General features: G+C 44.5%; 1 protein-coding gene across 1 annotated transcript in view; it reads right to left on the bottom strand.

Moving 5' to 3' along the window:
• Positions 1–20,352, bottom strand: part of LOC144951291 (polypeptide N-acetylgalactosaminyltransferase 13-like) — an 89,941-nt gene extending 69,589 nt beyond the window's left edge. The window contains exons 1-2 of the mRNA XM_078881527.1: positions 19,947–20,352; positions 14,153–14,809 (exon numbers count right to left, since the gene is read on the bottom strand). Of these exons, the coding sequence (XP_078737653.1) occupies positions 14,153–14,294 (142 nt within the window). The 5' untranslated portion in view covers positions 14,295–14,809; positions 19,947–20,352. The remainder of the gene's footprint in view (positions 1–14,152; positions 14,810–19,946) is intronic.
• Between the last annotated feature and the right edge of the window lie 1,390 nt (positions 20,353–21,742).

Below are 21,742 nucleotides of genomic sequence, written 5' to 3'. Positions count from 1 at the left end.
TCTTCAATTAGTTGGAGGGGAATTCAAATCTAGCAATTTTATAACGGCCGTGCATGTGTGTGTGTGTAGCGGTTTGTGCGTTGCGCTACGAACCTGGTGACCCAAGTTCGATCCCTGCTCACGGCCAACACCAGCGACAATTATCTGAACCGGTCCTGGGCTTCCCCTAGGTCGACTCAGCCGCAAATGAGTCCCTGGTGGCGGTGTAAAAACATCGCCACTGGGGAGACAAAGGCGGTCGGACGTGGTGCTGGCCACCTACCCCCTCGTGTGCTGTGCCGGCCTTCATAGGTGCTACTCGCTAACAGCACTTGCCCCAACGGCGCGTTAAGGCTCTACGGGGGCTCTTTGCCTTGTTTGCCTTTGTTAAAGACTCAGCGGCAAGGGGTTTGTCGTAAGCGCATTCTGCAATGTACTTGGAGAGTCTCTGAAGCCGGCGTGCCGAAAGGAGCTTCCCACGTTCCCGTTTAAAATTATTTAAGAGAATAAAGGACATTCCGTAAGCTCTTTTAAAATATTAATAAAATGGTAATGGCAAGCCAACCTACTAAAAAATGATTTCTCCCTCATGCATAATAAAGCTGTCCATTCAAGTGCTAATCATATTCTTTAGAACACCCGACGCACACAGCGCATACATTTTACAATAAACTTTCCTTTTTATTTCAAAACACGATATTTGGCACCAAAGCAGCGGTTTATTTATACGCTCGAATTGCAAATAAAGCGAGACCATTAAGGTAGCACACGTCAGAGGACAACATGTGTGAGAGAAGAACAATGTGAAAGGCATGGGCACCAGGAATGTTGCCATGTCGGGGAATAGCAGCTCCCTGCTATTTAATGAGAAATGTTATATTTCAAGCTAGAGTAATTCAAATTACATGTCACATGATGTGTGAGCACAATATTACACATTTTCAATAGGTACACGCTACATTTTTTTCTTTCTCTGTGATAATGAAATACACAACATCAATTTTGTAGCCACTACAACGTAGCCTAAGGGGGATTTGTGCTCACTCAGAGCAGGGAGTCACCAATTTCAACTTGAAGCACGGGGCTGTACATCAAGCAACGCATCAAAAAGCATTGGTCACAATCAAAAAGAGACGTGCACACATCATAGCAATGTGCCTGGAGATATTAAACATGTGCAATGTTCGCCAGAACAAAAACACTAGACAATAATAATGTACAAGTATATAAAGAAATTCACACGTCGGTTAATTTAATCTTGAGCACAGGATGCTGAAAGTCCGTGCAAACGAACTTCCCATTCAAATTTTTTGTTTAGAGAATAACAAAAATGTAAGCTCTTTTGAAATATTCATAAAAGGGTAATTCCAGACCAGCCTAAATATTATGAAAGGATTGCATCATATATAGTGTTGTATTAATGTTGCGAGCATCTACACTTGTTTCAAACACTTACGCATATTCTCGAGGACATGAAATGCATAAGAGGTGAAAGTGTTTTTTTGTTGGTATAGCAACCCTGTACTTTCACAATAAGCTGTCCAATCTTTTCCCATCCTGCCACTGTTTATCGCTCCTGTGGTGCCCAGCTTACCGGTTACCGCCACCAAATTTGGCTGTTAAAAATCGATCACAGAAACCGGTACCAGCAAAGTGTAGTGCAGAGTGCTTGCACAGGTTGCACGCACTGTGAGCGTAAATGGTGTGTGCTATCAGCAACCCTGGTTATGACCGTGAAATAGAACCAAGACCTATATTACATGCGCACGCACACAACCCCAACATTCTCGCGCGCGCACGCACACACACACACAAACACTGTAAACGCTCACAAACCAAAGGAAAAAAATGTTTCGGGGCGTTATTTGTTTGTTACGTTATTCTCTTGAAATTAGTTGACGTCAAAAGGAGAAAGTGGGGAAGTGGCCTGCCTTCAACACTGCACTAAAAAGGCCGGTGATTGAATTCAAGTTTACAATGCGACACAAATGTCTCCCTTCACTGCAAATCAAATATCTGACCTGCGTTTTATTTATTCTTGGGTTTTTTTCGGTAAAGTCACGTAGGTAAAAAATAAAAAAATAAAATTAATAAAAGTAAAATTAAAATAAAATAAAAATCACGACGTTTCGGAGGCAACACAAGCTTCCGTCTTCAGGTGGAACCGTCACAGCACGATAGCTGCATATTACTTGATACAGCTGTCACTTGATACAGCTATCGTGCTGTGACGGTTCCACCTGAAGACGGAAGCTTGTGTTGCCTCCGAAACGTCGTGATTTTTATTTTATTTTTATTTTACTTTATTAATTTAATTTTTTTACCTACGTGACTTTACCGAAAAAACATAAGAATATGAATCCTTGCAGTCACGAAAGCTTCAAATCTAGAATGTGTTTTATTTAATTGTGATCATACACAAATGCCAATGCAAGCACTGAATATATTTCTATTTTCAAATCATAATAATACAGCCTTTTGTCAAACCTCCTCATGCTGTATCAGTCATGGAGGTTATTTGACCATATTGCAGGACGTTGTTCAGTGCCAGTTAATGAACAAGGAAGGGGGGGGGGGGGGTGACTGGTTCAGATACCACTGACATTAATACAAATGTATTTAATACAAATTAAAATAAAATACGGTACATAACCAGGTGGAGTGGTGGTGCGGTGGTTCGGGCACTGCCCTCTGAATTCGGAAGAATAAATCAGTGGGGAGTGATATCTGTGGTGAGTGATATTTGAATCAGTCCTGGCCTCCCCCACCCCCTTTTCGCCAATCCGCCATGACCAGCATGGTGAAGTATGGCCCAAACAACCCCTACGCCTGATGCATTGTGGAGGAGGCCTTCACTCTATAGTGGATTGAGAAAGGAGTTGTAAATTACTATGACAGCACGTATAGGAATAGACGCTCCTTGACCAATGTCGGTTAAAAATGTCCCCATAATCCCTTTCAATTTTCAGGTGATTAAAAGTAAGAAAAGTCAATTTCAATGTAGTATAAGCCGGTTATGAATATATGACCGTGCAATCCCCCCCCCTCCCATCCTCATCGTAAGCTACCGTGTTTATTAATCTATAATTGAACTACTGCTACATATAGATTCCTTCGGAGCTTTGTTAAAATAAAAAATAAAATATAGGAGCCAGGTTATGCAAGAAGGATGATTCAAGAAAGCGCCTCGCAACCAACACACGCACAACATGGCAATGAAGACAGCATGTTGTGCATTACGGCTGCCACTACCCAGGAGGACTCGATGCATTTGACGTGATTCAGGGTCACAGTTTCGCGAAGGCTGGTTGTCCCGTTCATTTGTACAGTTTTTGTTTGCTCCAGTTAGCCTAAATATAACATCAGCATATCATTTGCATTAGTTTAAAATTACCGAGTATCGCACTGCACAATTCGAGGCATGTATCATAAAAATTGGTGTGGAAATATTTTTTCTCGCCGAAATGATACATCTTTACAGGACTGCACCCTTTCGGAGCATGTCCACAATTGAGACGGCTGGGGTAATGCATTCATGAAATTTAAACAATTTAGCAGATTGGGCCCGATACCAATCCGTCAGAGCAGGATTAAAATTAATATGTGCTGCTCCGCTGGCTGAGCTACGTACGTTCTGTATCCATCAGTGTCCCAATTCTCCTGTTTGTTGGTGGGCCCGAACCAGAAAATTCCACGCTGCTGCTGCTGCTGCTGTAATGGGGATTAGTCGCTCCCATAGGACAATCATTGTTAAATTCACAGCAGATTTTGCTCACCTGGTGATGATGCTCAATTTAACCGAACCCTGTGAAGTATTCAGATGAGCTTGTATGTATACATTTTGAACTTATTTCGCACCGTATAAGGCCAACGTACGCTGTAAAATAAGTTCTACATACGTACAACCGTGCTCATCGGAAATGCGGGGGGAAGGACAACAAACTAAACACCAAAAGCAGTTATAAAGAAATTAGTTTTCAATCTAGCGTTAAAAGTGCATAGCTCCAGTGGCTTCCTAAACATACTGACCTTAGCTGGGATTTGAACTTATGTTCTCATGATGATGAGGAGCCCTCCTGCTCTCCACGAACATAACTTAAGTGGCAAGGAAAACCCCACCGATGCAGAGTTGCACGTGATCTTGGCCTTAATTCAGCAGGCGGTCACGGATATAATTAATTTGGTAGACTTCCTGGAAGTACAGTCAAGCTGATGCCGAAGATGATGATGATGCTAATGATGCTGATAGCGAGGTTAAAGCACGCAAGCTTTAAAAGCTTTTATCTAATGATATAATTGTGGCAACATTGCAAAAATACTGAAAAGTATTTAATTTACACCCATTGGGAATGGATGTTACCCACCTCTGACACTTTACTAGTGTAGTGACTGACTCAGAGACACTAAGAGTAAGTAGGAGGCACTCTGTTTATTAACACGGCCTGACGGTGACACTTTAGTAACTACGGTTCCCAAGTCAGGACAGCTGGTAGACTGCCTGACTGGCGACGCCGAGATGGTGAAGACTCCAGCAGCACGACGGGGGATCCCACTCCACACGACAGCCCCGAGCTCCCCTCCCGGGGGGGCCCCTCTTTTACTCTCAGCGTGGCCTGGCCCCGCCCCGGCCACGCCCCCTTCTGGAACCTTCCAGCGGGTTCTCGATGTGCCTCTTCCATAACCTGTACCCTAGATCCCTCTCCGGTCTATCACGTGGCCTGCTGTCAGTCAGGGCTGCTGTGAACTAAGATCCCCTTCCCTGCCAGAAGCCAGCGCTATGCCGCTACGTGACAAATTCTATGTCACTACACCAGTATTGCGAAATGACTCAATATTTCATTTGTAAAGCGCGATAGGTCCCAAGAACGACTTATTCCTATATAGTATGGACTATATCATGTTTATATCTCCTACCATCTACGGATAGGGTTAAAGTTTAGAAATAGCAGTCTAAAGTTTAGTATTCGTACACAAAACACACATGTCCCAAGTCTGTACAAAAATAACATCTGACATGTTTGGAATGCACGATAAAACACAATTCAAATGCATTGCAATTAATGGATAAATACTTACATTGTTGTGTTCTGGGTGGTAAACATAGCATGCGTTTATATTTTCTTTGGGAGTAGAATATTGTAATTATGCATATTCTTGCTACTCCACGGAGGACTAATTACGAACATTTTGGACCAGTCGTTAAATATTCTGCTCAACGAGATGATGATGATGACAAAGATTATGATATTGTTGATGACCTACCACAAGCTCACTGTATTTAACAGCTGACTGGGACAGTCATAGCCGGAGGCAGTACGCCTACTGTATTAGTGAAAGCATAGACCAAGGTGGAATATCACTAAGGACTAGAAAACATCGGTGGATAATGAACCACCATCATCCCCATCAGCAACGGTCAATCCAACGCTGGATGAAGTCCTCCCAAAGCTGGTGCCATCTTTCGCTATCCTGCCATGCAAATTATGCAACACTAAGTCTAAAATCCACGGCATAAGGAGCGGCACCAATCACTCTTAATAAACTGGCGACGATGAACAGATTTTTTTTTTAATATATTTATTTTGGCACGAACACTGAAAACCTCCAATATTTACACATGCAAACATACACTTAAACAGATCTGTTCCTAAGGTCCCCTTGGCTGTGAAAAATGCAATAAAGAAGCATACGAGTATAAAGCGAAGCCACTGGCCACCATCTGGCACAACGCAACGCGGCGCCGTTCAGTTAGTCTCTGCCATGGAAACATTTAGCCGCAATCCCCGCAAGCCAACTGTGTTTGTGTGAAAAATTGACATTATGAAGCTAATTGGGCACATTTCAAGCATTGAGGGAATTATGTACAGTGTGTCATTATAAACACACACACACACTATATTTGTGTGTTTTTTTTTTATTACGTTTGTACTTTTCAGCGACGACTGATAATATTTTGATGAACGTATGCAGCCCACACAATCCATTAGCATTTGATTTTAAATGGCCTTCAAGGTACCTTTCTTCTTAGCAGTATAATCACACCAAATGCTACATGATAGGCATATAATTTTCAGCATGGCCAATGCAGGAGGGACACCATCTGCAAAATCCCACGCTGCCACAGGCAGATTCATTGACGTAACATAATAAGACAATTTAGCAGCGAGCCATCCAATATTTAGCATTTAATTTAGGTATTTGGAAGACCATGACAGGAACGTAAACAGATACGTAAAGTTTAACACGTGAAGTAGACTTCGTGTTTTTCTTACTTTCTTGTTGTTATATCCTCCGCACGCTAACATTCTGACTTGTGAAAATCTGTTGAATAATTATGAATGTTTTCCTCATTCACGTACAGCAAAGCATCGCATTAACGAAGCAACGCTGAATAATTAATGGCCAGACATTTACGTCACACATCCTGCCTTGTCGTCTCATCTCTTGTGTTAAATCTGATCTAAAAAGTTTCCGAGGCTTGTTTACGAATTGGGGCCGAACACAGATAAATGGTTGACAAGCTGAAAGAAGTGAAATGGGCCGGAGGTCAGTGATCCATATTTTCATTTATATTACATCATGATGTGACCCCCACGTACGAAATAATGTAACAATAGCCTATTGTTGGCAGTCACTGTTCTGGTACGAAAGCTGTTAACATAATATTTTATCACAGCGCTCAAAATGCTTTCTCGATTACAAGCTCTAAAGAGCCGCATTACACACACAGGTGCGCATGATTCAATAAACACAGCAAGTGATGTGTTACAGATTTAAGTGAAAACCATCCGAGCAGCTACACACAAGCACACACACACAAGCTCCTGCTTTCCTGTGACAGACACCCTCATCCCCACCCCACGGTAAAAGGGGATCTATCTGACACGTGAAGGCCATATGCGGCCGAGAGCTACAGCGGCACGTGAAACTGGAGCTGCAATGAATCAGAGCTTGCCTAATACATTTTCCCACACAGCTCCAGATGGCTTTAACACGTCATGTAGCACGGAGCCATCTCCCCAACTACCGGGCCGGTTGGACACGCTCACTAAACCACACATCATGCAAGATTCCCTACAAGCCCAGCCGCACGTTCAAATCGTGGAAAGGTTCTTGCAGCATCAAACTCGACGAGCGGACGAAAATTGGAATCGGGAAATTGCCAGAATTACGGCACAATGATGATGGAAAATTTTGGGGTAATAGTTCGAAAAATAGTCGCACGCTTTTCTCGAAAATTTGCACTCTTTGTGTCATGATATTCCACGTAGGAAAAAAAATATCACAAATACTTGATGTGTATGTTGCCCAACTGTCATATTATTCGTGATATATATATTATTGAAGGAGAGACATTGTGGCGAGGAAAAACGTAGTTGGAGAAAACAACAATGCTTTTAAATGTCCATCGCATTAAACAATTTAAATTATTCACACAGTTTGCAAATTATCCATCGAGCCTAACAGCCAATGGCACATCGGCGAGGGGGAATCATTTGTAGTTTCGTCGGCTACAAGGCTGCATGAAATATGTGACCTCACAGGAAGCTCATCCCAGACACAGCACGCATCATCTGCATGCACATCGAGCCACGATCGACTGCGAATGTACGGAACAACTTACTTATCTTTGCACAACGTGCATAATTTAAAATTCGGAAACAAACATTTGGATCCAAATTGCCAATATTACAATGCAAATTCCTGACACGCAGACAGATGGTGCTACCTCCCGAGTAGTGGTAAAAATGTGATTGATACCGCATCCTGGGCAATAAAGAAAAATGTTTCAAGCTTTATCACGGTGTATGCATATGCAATGGCAAAGATAAAATTCATAGGTTAAGCTTTACAAGCACTTTACGCATTCCCCACCCCACCCCACCAATCTTTCACGAGACGGCTCATTCTGTGAGAGAAAATAAAAAGAGTGTCTGCATGAATGGACAACTTCAGGGAAAAAAAAAGAGACTTACAAAACTTGCTGCCAAGCGAATACAGAGAAGGCTGTCACAAACAATAGCACGATCCCCAATCGCTCCCGAAATGTAGACGATGCATTGTGCCCGAGATCGTCGGGCGTTATCTGCTGTTTTGACCTTGTTTTTAAAAATCTACTTTGAACTCTTGAGGGTTTTTTTTTTACTCTTAGGTTTTGTTTCTCCGGTAAAGTCACGTAGGTAAAAAATGAAATAAAAAATTACTAAAAGTAATATTAGAAATAAAATGAAATAATAAATCACGACGTTTCGGAGGCAACACAAGTCTCCGTCATCAGGTGGGACCGTCACAGCTAGCTAGAAAAAAACAAACCTAAGAGTATGAATCCTTGCAGTCACGAAAGCTTCAAATCTAGAATCTGAGGGTTTTATTTACGACAAAAATATATATATTTGAAAAAATGCACACACAGTGACTCACGAGAAAAAAACAATTGCACAAGATAAAACACGTGTCTTCATAAGTATGCAGTACATTCATTTAATACATTCTAAATTTACATCCCGTTTGCCTATCCACTATTGGACGAGAGGTTCCCCGTGCCATGTCATCCACTTCAAGTTGATTAGCCATACTTCACCTTGCTGGTCAATGCAGGTTGGTGAAAGACGGAGAGGGGGGGGGGGGCAGGTCCGATTGATGCATCACTCGTCACTAACGTTAGCCGTGGCCCAGCAATCGAAATCCGGTTGTCGGAGTTCGTTGTGCTAACCACTGCGCCACCGCTCCACCGACTCTGTACGTGCTACTTGCGCTTGCTTACATTCCATCTCTTCTCATTTGACTTAACGAATTCAACCTCCGCTGAGATTCGAAATCGTTAAATTGTCCAACATACATTAAAACACAATGCGTTAAATTTGCTAAATCAGCGGCAATTTCGAAAACGTTACTCAATTTGCCAAACCTCCCCGTGTGGAGCCGAGATGGGTATCAAATTAATGAACTTCAAATCCCCGCTGCGACTTCTATTGTTGTTGCCGGTGACAATGATGGTTTGAGAAATTCGTACAAACTGTAAGCGAGCGAACATTTCTCCTCCGTGTCGAATACGACCTCTCAGGATATGAACGCTAAAGTGAAGTAAAAAAAATCGCTGTTAATGCGCCACATGCATAATACACGCAAGCACACTTTCACAAGACACACCGTGACGTTTACACCAAAATCCACTCATGGTAGTTGCTATATTAGGACGTAAAATGTGCAAGCACCGCATGATAATTTAACGCACTGCTGTGTATGTAGATATAAGGATATTGCGGTGTTTTATACATGTTCCCAAAACCCTCCTGTTTCATTTTCGAATTGCAAGTCAACTTTGTTGTGAACACGTATGTAAAGTATGACGGTGTTTTCTACACGTTACATTTGCTGGATGATGAGGAGTCCGTGACCTTAAAACGGAGACACGCTAGGGCACTGTATACTTTCATCAGCCTCAGAAATTCCGTCCACATACATCGCAGTTGAAATGTTTCAACACCAGCCCATTGAAGTTTCATAACACTCAGGACATGCTTTTTTTTCCTTTAAAGACCTGTCACATGGAAGAATCATACCAAAGTATAGACAAGGAAGTGAAGAGTTGGCGCGCTACATCCAATATCCAATTTTCAAACCTTTTCGACTGGCCCGCGTAGACCTGCTTTATATAAATCATGTAATCATTACCTACTAAGGCAAGCCGCGATCATAAAAAAGAGATAAGTACTGCTATCTTCCTGATAGATACTACAGCCATTACATCATCACTATATGCCATTAAACATTACCGGTGAGGCAATCCTCTAAGCACGTGACACACATCGCGGGTTTGCTCGAACCCTTCGGCACTGCCCCGGAGTTCATCTTACCAATCCCTCTCGCGAGTTTTTTCAAGCTCGCAACTTTTCAAAACTACAGCCAAATTACTCATTCAACAAATCTGTTACATTTTTAAGTATTCCTACGACTTGGGTGAAACTTTCAAAATGTGTTCTCTTTTTATATATATACAGTAAACACCTTGGATTGCGAGCAAAATTCGTTCCGGAAACGCGTTTGTAATCCAAAGCACTCGTATATCATATTATTGATTCTTTCGTTAAAGTCACGTGGATTTCACACCTGATGACGATTGCTTGTGTTGCAGTCGAAACGTCGTGAGAATTTAATAATTAGATATTTTTATTATTTTATTATTTCCATTCTCCGTGACTTTACCGAAAGAACCAAGAATATGAATCCCTGCAGTCACGAAAGCTTTAAATCAAAATTCACTCGTATATCAGTTGTGATCACGTGATGCTCGGCAGACAACGCGTATACGCACTACTCGTATTGCAAGACCTCGCTCGTTTATCAAATTATTATTTATTTAAATGTTTTGCTCGTCTTGCAAAACACTCGCAGACCAAGTTACTCGCAATCCAAGGTTTTACTGTATAAACAAGACTACAAAGTGAGGGTAGAAAAAAATGTAATGTGAATGTTGGAGGCAGAAGAGAAGCCCAGACCATAAGTCTTGTTTTTGAGAAAATGTTTTAAACATTCAGCGGTGCACACTGTGCAGGCTTTGGTGACAGACTGTTGAAAATTGGAGATACCTTGCACAAGCTGTTTGTCCCAACCCTTTGAAACATCGACAGGGCTGCCTGCCACTGAATACTCTGGTGGGCATTTGCATAAGCATTTCAAGGGAAACACGCTGACAGAAACGCATTGAAGGAGTTGCTGCTCACATCGTAGGCTCCCGAAAAATAAATAGCAAAACGCACTTAAACGCAGGATTGTGGCCCATTTGAATTTGTGAAATCAACAAAAAGGATTGATGTGTGGTTACGGGTCGGGGTGTAACATTTATTTTATATTTCTTCACACCGTCTGTATGATTTAAAATACTCGTGCTTTCTTGCAAGCTTTGGTAAGATTAAATATCGTCCGTACACACCAATTTGTACACACGAGAAGCGATCAGTAGACTTTAGCAATGCAAAGTTGAAGATAAGCAGATTCACGCTAATTTGTAATTTTATTTTCAATATTTTCAATAAAATTATCACGGTGTGTTATGTCACGTAATTTGTATACTGAGCAGAGCTTCAAATAAGGACAAGAAGTGCGATTGTGACATTTTTATTACATGCGCTAATATATGCACACATGCGATTACATATAATCTGGTATTTGTTCGTTATATTTTTGACATAATGCAATTGCATCAAGTAGACAAACGGGCAGAGACAGGCTCGGCCAGAGGCACTGTAAGACTTAGTTTTTATTTTCTGCAAGGTTACATGTGGCGAAAGACTGTTTCAAGCTACGGCAGGCTTAGCAGTAAATTGGACCCCCATCAGAGCCAAACCCTAACAGCTGTGGCAGGACCTGCCAAAAAAAAAGAGTTCTCCATTTCAGCCTGCGTTATCTCACGCGACCTAACGCATCGCTTCAGCGGTAATGTACATTAACGGACGAAACTGTGAAAAGACAGGTGACCTACGCGGCGCAACGGACGGCGTACCGATGGCCATGCAAAGAGAAATGTAAAAGGGTATGTTAATGTCGACATATGCCAATGTCAAGGCTGAAATGTCACACCTGTGGCCCAGCCGAAGGGAATGCAAAGATGACATTTTTAGATGCTGCTATAAAGAATGAGACATGGAAAGCAATTTCGCTCTCTTCTTCGTTGTTAATGTTCGTGGCTAGTCAGCCTTGGACTGATCGTAAGGAATAGTGGTCAAATTGAATTCTAGATGGCAAAGATTATAGAGGTTAAAAAAAAGCTTTCAAGCTCCCCTGAACAGAATATCCTGAAGGCAGAATGTTCCTTCTGATCTCGTTGCTGCAATCGCTACACTCTCTCCAAATAACTATTCAATTATCATCGACCAACACAAAAAAAAGAGTCTCATGTATCGCTGCATTGTTAACAAAATGTCTATATTTCTTAATTAAAAGAGATATCATAGAGTGCCGGGCTGCATTGTTGCTGAAAAAGCTACAAAGCGCAATCAAATGAGACTCTGCGGTAGTCGCTAAGGGTGGAAATGGTGCATCGATTGATTCATATTAACTCTTGAAGTTCACGATACATACATCGAATATGTGTAAGAATCGACGATTTCAATGCATATGGCTTATACGAAATTGATTCATGTCACACCTGCAGCCACTCGAGGTGGTTAACATTCACCGACATAGGAAGAAATTACAGATTTTTGACTGTTACTGCAACCATGAATTGTGCCAAATCATCAAATCGGCGAATGGGTGAATTGTTCCACCTCTGGAAGTCACAGTGAGTTATTGTATATTTTTATGGACAGCCATTCCGAGAAATAACATTTATTGGTGACATGGAAAATGCTCAGTCACAAATATTCTGGGGCAGGATAAGTCTAGGACAGGCTCTGATTTATACTGACAATTTAGTCACTACATAAAGTCATAAATACAAAGGTACTTCTTCTTGCACCCTCGGATTTATCGCACACCATCACTAATAACAAATGTACGGACATGAAAGCAACACACTATTGTTCTGGAAAGGATTTCGCATTGTTTAGTATTATACAGAGTCTTCAAAGTAACGTCCTTATTTCTGTACAATGTGAAATCGATGGAGTAAATCACAACCGTTCATCAACAACTGCTGGTGAGAGCCTCCACACTTCGTGGCAGTTGTGGATTTTGTTTGACCATACTTCCCCACGCTGATCAGTGCAGATTTGTGAAGGGGGTCCCCCATCCAGGACCGGTTTTAAGAAATCACTTGCCACTGATGTTAGTCATGGCTGGAAAGTGAGCCAACCACTGCACCACTGATGCACTGAGAATAATGCAAGCAATGCATGAGTGTAGTGTATGTAGATAACCCGTGCTTGTTCGTGACTGTGTGCAGATCATGAAGGGAGCCTTTGTGCAAAAGAAGTTCAACATAAATACACAGCGCGCTGTGCTACGAACCCAGCGACCCGAGTTCGATTCCCGCTCACGACCAATACCAGTGGCGAATATTCAAACTGGTCCTGGGCCTCCGCTAGGTTGACTCAGCCTCAAATGAGTACCTGGTGCGGCATGCAAACATTGCCGCTGGAGAAGCAAAGGCGGCCGGGCGGGCGACTGGCAACCCACCCTCGTGTGTGCCATTCCAGCCTTCATAGGTGCGAGCTTACAGCACTTGCCCCAACAGTCTGCTAAGGCTGTACGGGGGTCTTTATCTTCATGCAGATTAAAAGCGTGATGAGCTCTGAGTGACTGGAAACATTGCCTCCAATCAGTGCAATTAAATTGCAAATGATAAAAATCAAGAAGAGTAGCCCAGGGTGTATGGCAAAGATGCCAGCTAGGATGGGTTTCACTGTTGCAAAAACACCTGCAAGCAATGCAAATCGTGAAGTCCTGCCACCGTCCCATTGTTGAAAAAGAACACCTGTACAGGCAGCGTGAATGGAACGTATGCTTACGGGTGTTAATGTGAACATGGCTGATGATGGCAGGCGATGCTCATTACTCACATAAGTTGTTATTATGAGCTTTACCAAATGCTCAAAAACACCTGCAAGCAATCCAGCACAACACATATTTCATTGTACTGTATCAGCCATTTAGTTTAATTAGACCCTTCAAGGCGCATTTACATACAACCCAAGCTCTTGCGTGAAGACAGGAACGGCGGCGGTGTCAAATTCTATGACAAACGCGTGTTAACATAATTAGTTCCATGTCAGTGTTTTTACCATTTACAAAAGAGTATTCATACTCTTTGATTCTTTCGGTAAAGTCACGTAGGTAGAAAAAGAATAGATCACGACGTTTCGATCGCAACACAAGCAACCGTCATCAGGTGGGACAACCACAGCAAGAAAAAAACTGCTTGTGTTGCGATCGAAACGTCGTGATCTATTATTTTTCTACCCACGTGACTTTACCGAAAGAACCAAAAAGTATGGATTCCTGCAGTCACGAAAGCTTCAAATCAAGATTTAAGAGAGTATTCCTCAAGCAGATTTTTTTCCCTTCCAAAACGAACGGTGACAATCCGAGCGATACCCTTTACACGGCAATGCGGGCAAACTTTGCGTTGCGCAATCCAAGTGCTCGGCGCATCACCGCGGAAGAGCGGAATATAAACGCAAAGTGTCGACAACAGAGCGACGGGATCTCGGATCCAGGCCAGGGCACCCACCGTTAAGAACAGGAAGAAGACCCCGGGGCTTCTTGTCTTCGCACTTGTTGCACTCGCTGAAGTAGAGCAGCAGAAATCCGTCGAGCAGCACCCACACGAGCGACGTGGCGAGCACCACTTTGCAGTAGGCGATGCGCCGCATGGTGCACCGCAACACCGCCACAGTGGCGGCGCCCGGGCAGCTCCCCACCGCAGGTGCAGAGCCCCCACGTCCCACAGCTCCCCGCTACGCCCACCCCACCCCGAGGCAAGAGCGAAAGCGGAGAGATTCACGCTCGTTGCAACTGCGCCCACACCAAAGATTACAAATTTGCGATTGCAAGAAGACGTCGTGCCGCTGGGTATTGGTAAATGGCTTCGTGGTGTTGCTCTTGGTGCATTTGTTTTAATGCCAAATATTATGACCTCCACGTGCAACCAACATGGCAAAGCAGAAGGCCAGACCGCCCCGCTCCGTTCAATCCCTCCGGTTTTTGCGGAACAAAACTGCACTGTGTGGTGGTGGAGACCCACAAAGTGACTTCATATCATTAGGAATTGAAGGCAACGGGCGCCAAGGTCACAGTCTGGTTATAGATCGCGTCATAACATTGCATTACGTGCCGTCCACATTTTCAACTCGGGAGGCACGGACGAAGCTGGTATTATTTCTTAGACCTAGAAGAAAAAGAAGAAAAGTACATATATTGCACGAGGTCAATTTACCGTAACCTGCCACATCAACGATAATCAACATAGAGCGTGCCGTATGCATGGCACGCCTTGCAGCATCGTGGATGGTTTGAAGTAAATAGCTCCTTTGACAATAATTTTTTTGAAGAAATGCATCAAAATGTAAATAATAAATGCTGCATACAGTGACTTTCTGCATAAAAAATTGAGTATTTCAATGGGTACCACCGTTTCACGCGAATTCTGTGTTGCCGGAGGGGGTGCTTGTAACATTATGCAGGACTTGGGTAAGGTGTCACTAAGGAATTAAGATGATAATAAAAAATACAGCTAATGTCCAACAATAATAAGATCCTGACATCATTATTTTGGTAAATGGAATAATTACCATGAAACAAGGGACCTTGGCCAACATTTAAAATTACATGATGTATAATCATTTAAAATGTAAAATACAAACTGAATATTTAACCAAATCTGAAACAAATACGTCATTCTGAACAAACGTATGATGATAAATGCCTCGGAGTGAAAATGCATAATTTTTTTTTTACAATTAAAAATATGCTTTGAAGCCAAATAATTTAAATCAGGCCTTTCACAAAAATGAAACGTTATACGTGATGGCAGTGCTCATGAACAAACACGTGCTATTTTTGTTTGCAATTCCATTTTACAGCTGCTCAGTTGGTTGTATTGACAATGCGTTACTGCCGAGCCAAAATTCGTGAACGAACGCGTGTGTGATGCGCGCTCAAGGTTTCACGTGAACGTGTATAGATGTGAAGAAACAAAGGCATTCAAGTGTAATTGTGCATCTTTAACAAAAGTTGTTAAGATCCTTTGTATTTTAATTGAGAAATGGAATGAACATTTTTTTTTTTTTACCCAACTTCAAATGAACAGCATGGAATTAAACAGCGACAGCTGGAAGTTGGTGTTAGTATTTATGTTATTTTTCTTCACAAGTTATGCATATCACACATATAAGAAACGTTGAACAAGCTAGGCGGTGTGAACACAACAATGCATTCTATGACAGACAAAAAATATATTACTCTAGTATATCATGTATTCCATGGTACATGTAGTATACAGTGTTCTTATGCCCCTGGGTGTTTTGTATGGCCCGTAATTTTCGTTTCGCAACTCGTTAGTCAGACTTCCCATTGCCTCTGGGTTCTGAGCATGCGGTGCTAATTTAGAGCTGAAAAATATTACATCACGAAAATGTCACAAGTCAACTGTAAAAGCACTCCCGCCTCTCGTTTGGAAAGTGCTGCCAAGTAAAACGCCAAGCATACAACCAGGTTTACAATTCCATCACCAGTGAGAGTGTTCTCATAAACAGATGTAGGCAACAATATGGCTGCATCTGCTGCATGCCTGAAATTTTCATGGGAGGAAATGTTACTTTTTATTTGCAAAATTCACAGAATAAACTGCAAACTGTGACTTACTTATTTTATACACAACTCGCCAATATAGTCTCCAATTTTATACTGCTGCTTACGATAAAGGCATCTTTATTAGTTTCAAAAATCGTATGATCTACACATTTATCTTCTTGGTTCTTTCGGTAAAGTCACGTAGAATGGAAATAATAAAATAATAAAAATAAAACATAATAAAATAATTCTCACGACGTTTCGGCCACAACGCAAGCAGCCGTCCTCAGGTGGAGAACAGGTCTGTCGAGAAAAAAAATCTACACATTTCTTTGGTCAATAAAAGTCAGTGTCTCCTGAACCAAGCCAGTATGGGGGCATTGCTCTATGGAAATAATTGTCAGTCCTTAGACAACCACTGATGACTTCTAACCATTGACTCAGGTGGGATTATCGGGTGCAAATACTTCTTCTATCAAACACGATTTAGTTGACTCGGAATTTAGCTGCGATGACTTGCAAACCCACCTGGCCATTTATTAATTCTCCACCTTGTATTATTCGTAACGAATAATACCAAGCAAAGGTGGTGAGATGTTAACTACCTCGCCTGGTATGCAGGAGGTCGTGGGTTCGATTCAGACCCTGATTCCTGTATATTTGGAGTTTGCATGTCCTGCCCGTAGTCTTGTGGATTTTGGCCTCCGAGTTTTCCCTCCACGTTTAGAAAAACGCGTTTGAGAGTATTTGACTGCTATAAATTTCAAATTCTTAAACGACTTTGTTGAGCTATAATTTGTGGCCGAATTGCTTCTGAAAAACAGCTATATAGCTCAGTGGGCTTAACCTGGTAAAATACAGTTTTAGTTTAACCGCATGTTCATGGTTATAGCTCGGGCATTGCTAGAGGTAAGTGCCATAATGACTTAAAAGCAAAGTTTGAGTCAAAAGTGGGGAGTTATAACCAGGAGGGTTTTTTTTTCCTTTAACAGGCATGCATTTTCTTGGCCAATTTCCCCCAATCCACTTCATTAAAGTCGACTGAATAAGTGATGCCAGCAATTTGTGGAGGAGGGTAAAAAGCCTACCTGAAAACCCCCTGCACAAAAGGTCAAATGTGGCTTTTCTTTTGCCACAGTTACAATTCGCTAAGGACACCACCAAACTGCATTGTAAATCATAACGGAGCCGATGCCAGGCTCACAATAATTAGAGCAGCAGAGCTGGCCATAGGGTGACACTCGGTTTACAATGTGAGGTCCGGCGAGGCGGAAGTGGCGATTGATGGACCCTGAATAAATGGCACCATAATTTACGAGAAATACTACAGCAAGTATTAGGCTGCTGACCTCTATTTTAAATGTTGGATGTCATCCTCTCATTTTCCAGGCGTTTTCTCTGGATACTGACATTTCCTCCATCGCGCATAAGACGAATAGATTGAGAGATCGGCCCAAACAAACCCAAACAAGATTGAGAGATTTTCCTGGAGAAATTAATGTATTTTTTACCACATTATAGAGCAGCCGGCGTTTCACCTGGAGAAGCTCTTGAGAGAAGAACCACCAATGTATCTCCTACTCCCTCGAGTCCCCCCTGCCTCATTGAGCTTCCAATCATCCTCCTATCACCCTTGGTCCACCATTCCCCTCCTCCGCACCCATTTCCCCTCGTCCCTCCTCCACCTCTCACTGCTTGCAAGCTCTCATCTCTTTTCGATTGTTTTACGATCAGAGGAAACAAGAAGATGCTCGATGTAGTCGGCACTTTGCTTCGTTCATCATGTCGGGTTTTTTTCCATTGCTTTGCTTTATGTGCTCCCCCCCCCCACCCCCCCTTTTTAAATGAAATTTTCCCATTGTGAAATAAAATCAATCTGTGCTACTTTCTTCGTAGACACAAACATCAACACGAAGAAGCACGCTCTGCTCTTCCTCCTTACCCCTCTCTCTCTCTACCCTCTCTCTCTCTCTATCCCCTCTTTCTCTCTATCCCCTCTCTCTACCCCCTCTTTCTCTACCCCCTCTCTCTCTCTACCCCCTCTCTCTCTCTACCCCCTCTCTCTCTCTATCCCCCTCTTTCTCTACCCCCTCTCTCTCTCTACCCCCTCTCTCTCTCTATCCCCTCTCTCTCTACCCCCTCTTTCTCTACCCCCTCTCTCTCTCTACCCCCTCTCTCCCTACTCTCTCTACGTTCCCCCCTGTTTTCAATGTAATTTTTCCCCCTCGGTTCGCTTTCATTCATCTGCTCCATCTGATCCCACACCATCGCTCCCTGCCCCCTCCCTCTCTCCCCTCCTCTCCCTGTCCCCTTGGTCTCCCTTGTATCCCCTTCTCTACCTGCCCCCCCCCCCCCCCCAATAGTCCTTCCGTCCGTGTTCCCCTCGGTTCCTCTAGTCCCTGTTTTCCTCCTCCTGGTCATCCACCACCGCCACCCTCTCCGATTCCGTGATTTGCTGAGGGGCGATGCCCTTCTTCTTCATCATCATCCCGCTTCTGATGCTGCTGCCTCTCTCGTTTTTTTACGATCAAAGGAAACAAGAAGATGCTCGGTGTAGTCGGAACTTTGCTTCGTTCATCATTTAGTTTTTTTTTTCAATGCTTTGCTTTATGCCCCCCCCCCCCCTTTTTAAATGAAAGATTTCACAAAATATTTCACGCTCTGCTCTCCTCCTTCTTACCCCTTGCCTCTCTCTACCCCCTCTCTCTACCCCATCTCTCTACCCCCTGTTTCCCTACTCTATGTCTATGTCCCCCCTGTTTTCTATGTAATTTAGTTTTTACTACGACTCTCACTTCGCCTCCCAACATTACCAACGCAATCCACATCACACGAACACCGATGTCTACAGTTTACTCGCCAACTACGACTGCGGCGATGTTAAATCATCATCGCCGCTTTTGTTGTTGTTACAGCAGCAGCAGGAGCAGCAGGAGCAGCAGCAGCAGCAGGAGCAGCAGCAGCAGCAGGAGCAGCAGCAACAGCAGCAGCAACAGCAGCAACAGCAGCAACAGCAGGAGCAGCAGCAGCAGGAGCAGCAGCAGCAGGAGCAGCAGCAACAGCAGGAGCAGCAGCAGCAGGAAGATGAGGACAGCAGCAGCAGGAGCAGCAACAGCAGGAGCAGCAGCAGCAGGAAGATGAGGACAGCAGCAGCAGGAGCAGCAGCAGCAGGAGCAGGAGCAGCAGCAGGAGCAGCAGCAGCAGCAGGAATATCAGGAGCAGCAGGAGCAGCAGCAGCAGCAGGAGCAGCAGGAGCAGCAGCAGCAGCAGCAGGAGCAGCAGGAGCAGCTGGAGCAGCTGGAGCAGCAGCAGCAGGAGCAGCAGCAGCAGGAGCAGCAGGAGCAGCAGCAGCAGCAGCAGGAGCAGCAGGAGCAGCTGGAGCAGCTGGAGCAGCAGCAGCAGGAGCAGCAGCAGGAGCAGCAGGAGCAGCAGCAGCAGCAGGGCTCCGTGTCCCCTCGCTCTCGGGAGCCACTCACTGAGGGAGGGGGGGGCAGCCAAACGTCGTTCGCCTGTGACGGGTGACGCGACCGGCAAGCCCACCACGCAACTCGGCTGCGTGTGCGGTTCGAGGGCTCGCAAGACCACCACCACCACCAACAACAACAATAACACCAACAATAACTCGCAACTAAAACTAAAATAACTCGCGGAAAATTTAAAAGTAGGAAGCCGTCAAAACCTCCACCCCCCAAACAAATCACAAGCCAACAACCACCACCCCCCTTTTAACTTACCTGGGTTACAAACCAGCGGAGCGGACTCAGCTGCCAAGGCGACGTTGTTGTTGGTTGTTGTTGGTTGTTGTTGTTGGTGGTTGGTGGTGGAGTGCTGACGAACAACAACAAAACTCCTACAGAGACCTCCTCCTCCTACTCCACACACGTTCGAGCGGCGAGCGACAGGAGAGCGCGAGACTCGGCAGCAGTAGGAGGAAGGAAGAGGAAGACGAACAAGCCGGGCGAGGAGAAGACACACTGAGGGAAGAGCTGAGAGGGAGAGCCCCTGGGGGGAGAGGGGGAGAGGAGAGAGGGGAGGGGGGGGAGCCCCTGGGAGAGAGAGGGGGGAGCCGGCGTCTCTCCACGCCGCCGCTGCCGCGACTCCTCCTCGCGCTCCCCCTCCGGGCAGCGAAGAGCCGCACCGCCCCACGGGGGGTGGAGGCGGGTGGACGCTACTAAGTACGAGCACCCCCCCCCCACTCGCCTCAACGTCGGGGCGTGGGCGTGTCCAAGTCGCGAAACGGCATTGTTCATTGGCTGCGGTGTTGTCACGTGATGAGACGAGTCCATCTCGAGGCAGGGAGTAGGGGGGGTTGGTTCTAGGCGCGTGAGACGCGCGCGTGCGCTGGCGACAGGCGTGGAGTTAGCGGAGCCGTTGCGGAGCGGTGGGAGCCCCGCTTCGTCGTAATCGCGGCTCCCGCGATGACGACGAAGCGTTGCGATTGAAGGGGTTGCGATTGTTCATCCGTGGAGCCCGCCCGCCGGAGCAATGGGCAACAGCTGGGACGTGCAGCTGTTGACGGCCACGAGACTTTTAACAGAGCGCCGGGGGTGGTGGTGGTGGTGGTTGCAAGCAGACTGACTAGCCTTGCTGCTGCTGCTGTTGTTTGCTGTGATGGGGCATGGTGGATGGAGATGTGTGGAGACCGGGTTCTCGAGTCCAAGGGACCAGGTACTTCATAGCTCCAGTGGGGGGGGGGGGGGGGCTTGGTTTGGTTCTCAATCGCCTCCCCACGCCCCCCACGCCCCCCACGCCCCACCGAGTGATCCGTCCCTGCCCACTGGACATCTGTGAAAAAAAAAAGCTTCATAGCTCATCGGATTTCTCCGGTAATAAATAAATATTCTGATTCAGAGATGCGGCCTCCTCCATCCCCAGGTTTGTGAGGGGGGGTGGGGGTGAATAGCGGTGGGGTAACTCGCGTCTCGAAACCCAAAACCAGAAGCGAATTCGTGCAACTTAATCGGACCTTCGCATAGCTGGATGAGTTAACACCGATTAAAATGTCTCATCCTAATTGAAACAATCACCCCTGTTTTAACACGAGAGGCTTTACGGGAAGAAACTTTCGAACAAAAGAGCCGTCGGTGCAATTCAACAGAAGACACGAGCCGATAAGGGGCAATAATGTTAGCAAGGCGACATTCGGATTATAATCACGCGAAACAAACACGGCATTCCAAGATTTTGCAGGGACAACTTTTGATTTAAAGCTTTCGTGACTGCAGGGATTCATCTTCTTGGTTCTTTCGGTAAAGTCACGTAGAAGGGAAATAATAAAATAATAAAAATAAAACATAATAAAATTATTATGTTTTATTTTATTATGTTTTATTTTTATTATTTTATTACTTCCCTTCTACGTGACTTTACCGAAAGAACCAAGAAGAGGGACAACTTTCCCACGCGTTTTGCTGTTTATCATGAAATGGCATCTCTTGCAAGGCGCATCCCCCCCTCCCCCTCGTTTTTAAAGTCCCCACTGTTGTATCTCGGCCATAAGCAATCCCATTCAATATTAATGACCGGAGCC

The sequence above is a fragment of the Lampetra fluviatilis genome, chromosome 1 (genome assembly GCF_964198595.1).
Source record: "Lampetra fluviatilis chromosome 1, kcLamFluv1.1, whole genome shotgun sequence".
In the NCBI taxonomy this organism is placed as follows: domain Eukaryota; kingdom Metazoa; phylum Chordata; class Hyperoartia; order Petromyzontiformes; family Petromyzontidae; genus Lampetra; species Lampetra fluviatilis.
The sequence above is the reverse complement of the archived record's forward strand: the minus strand, read 5'-3'. Positions and strand labels throughout refer to the sequence as shown.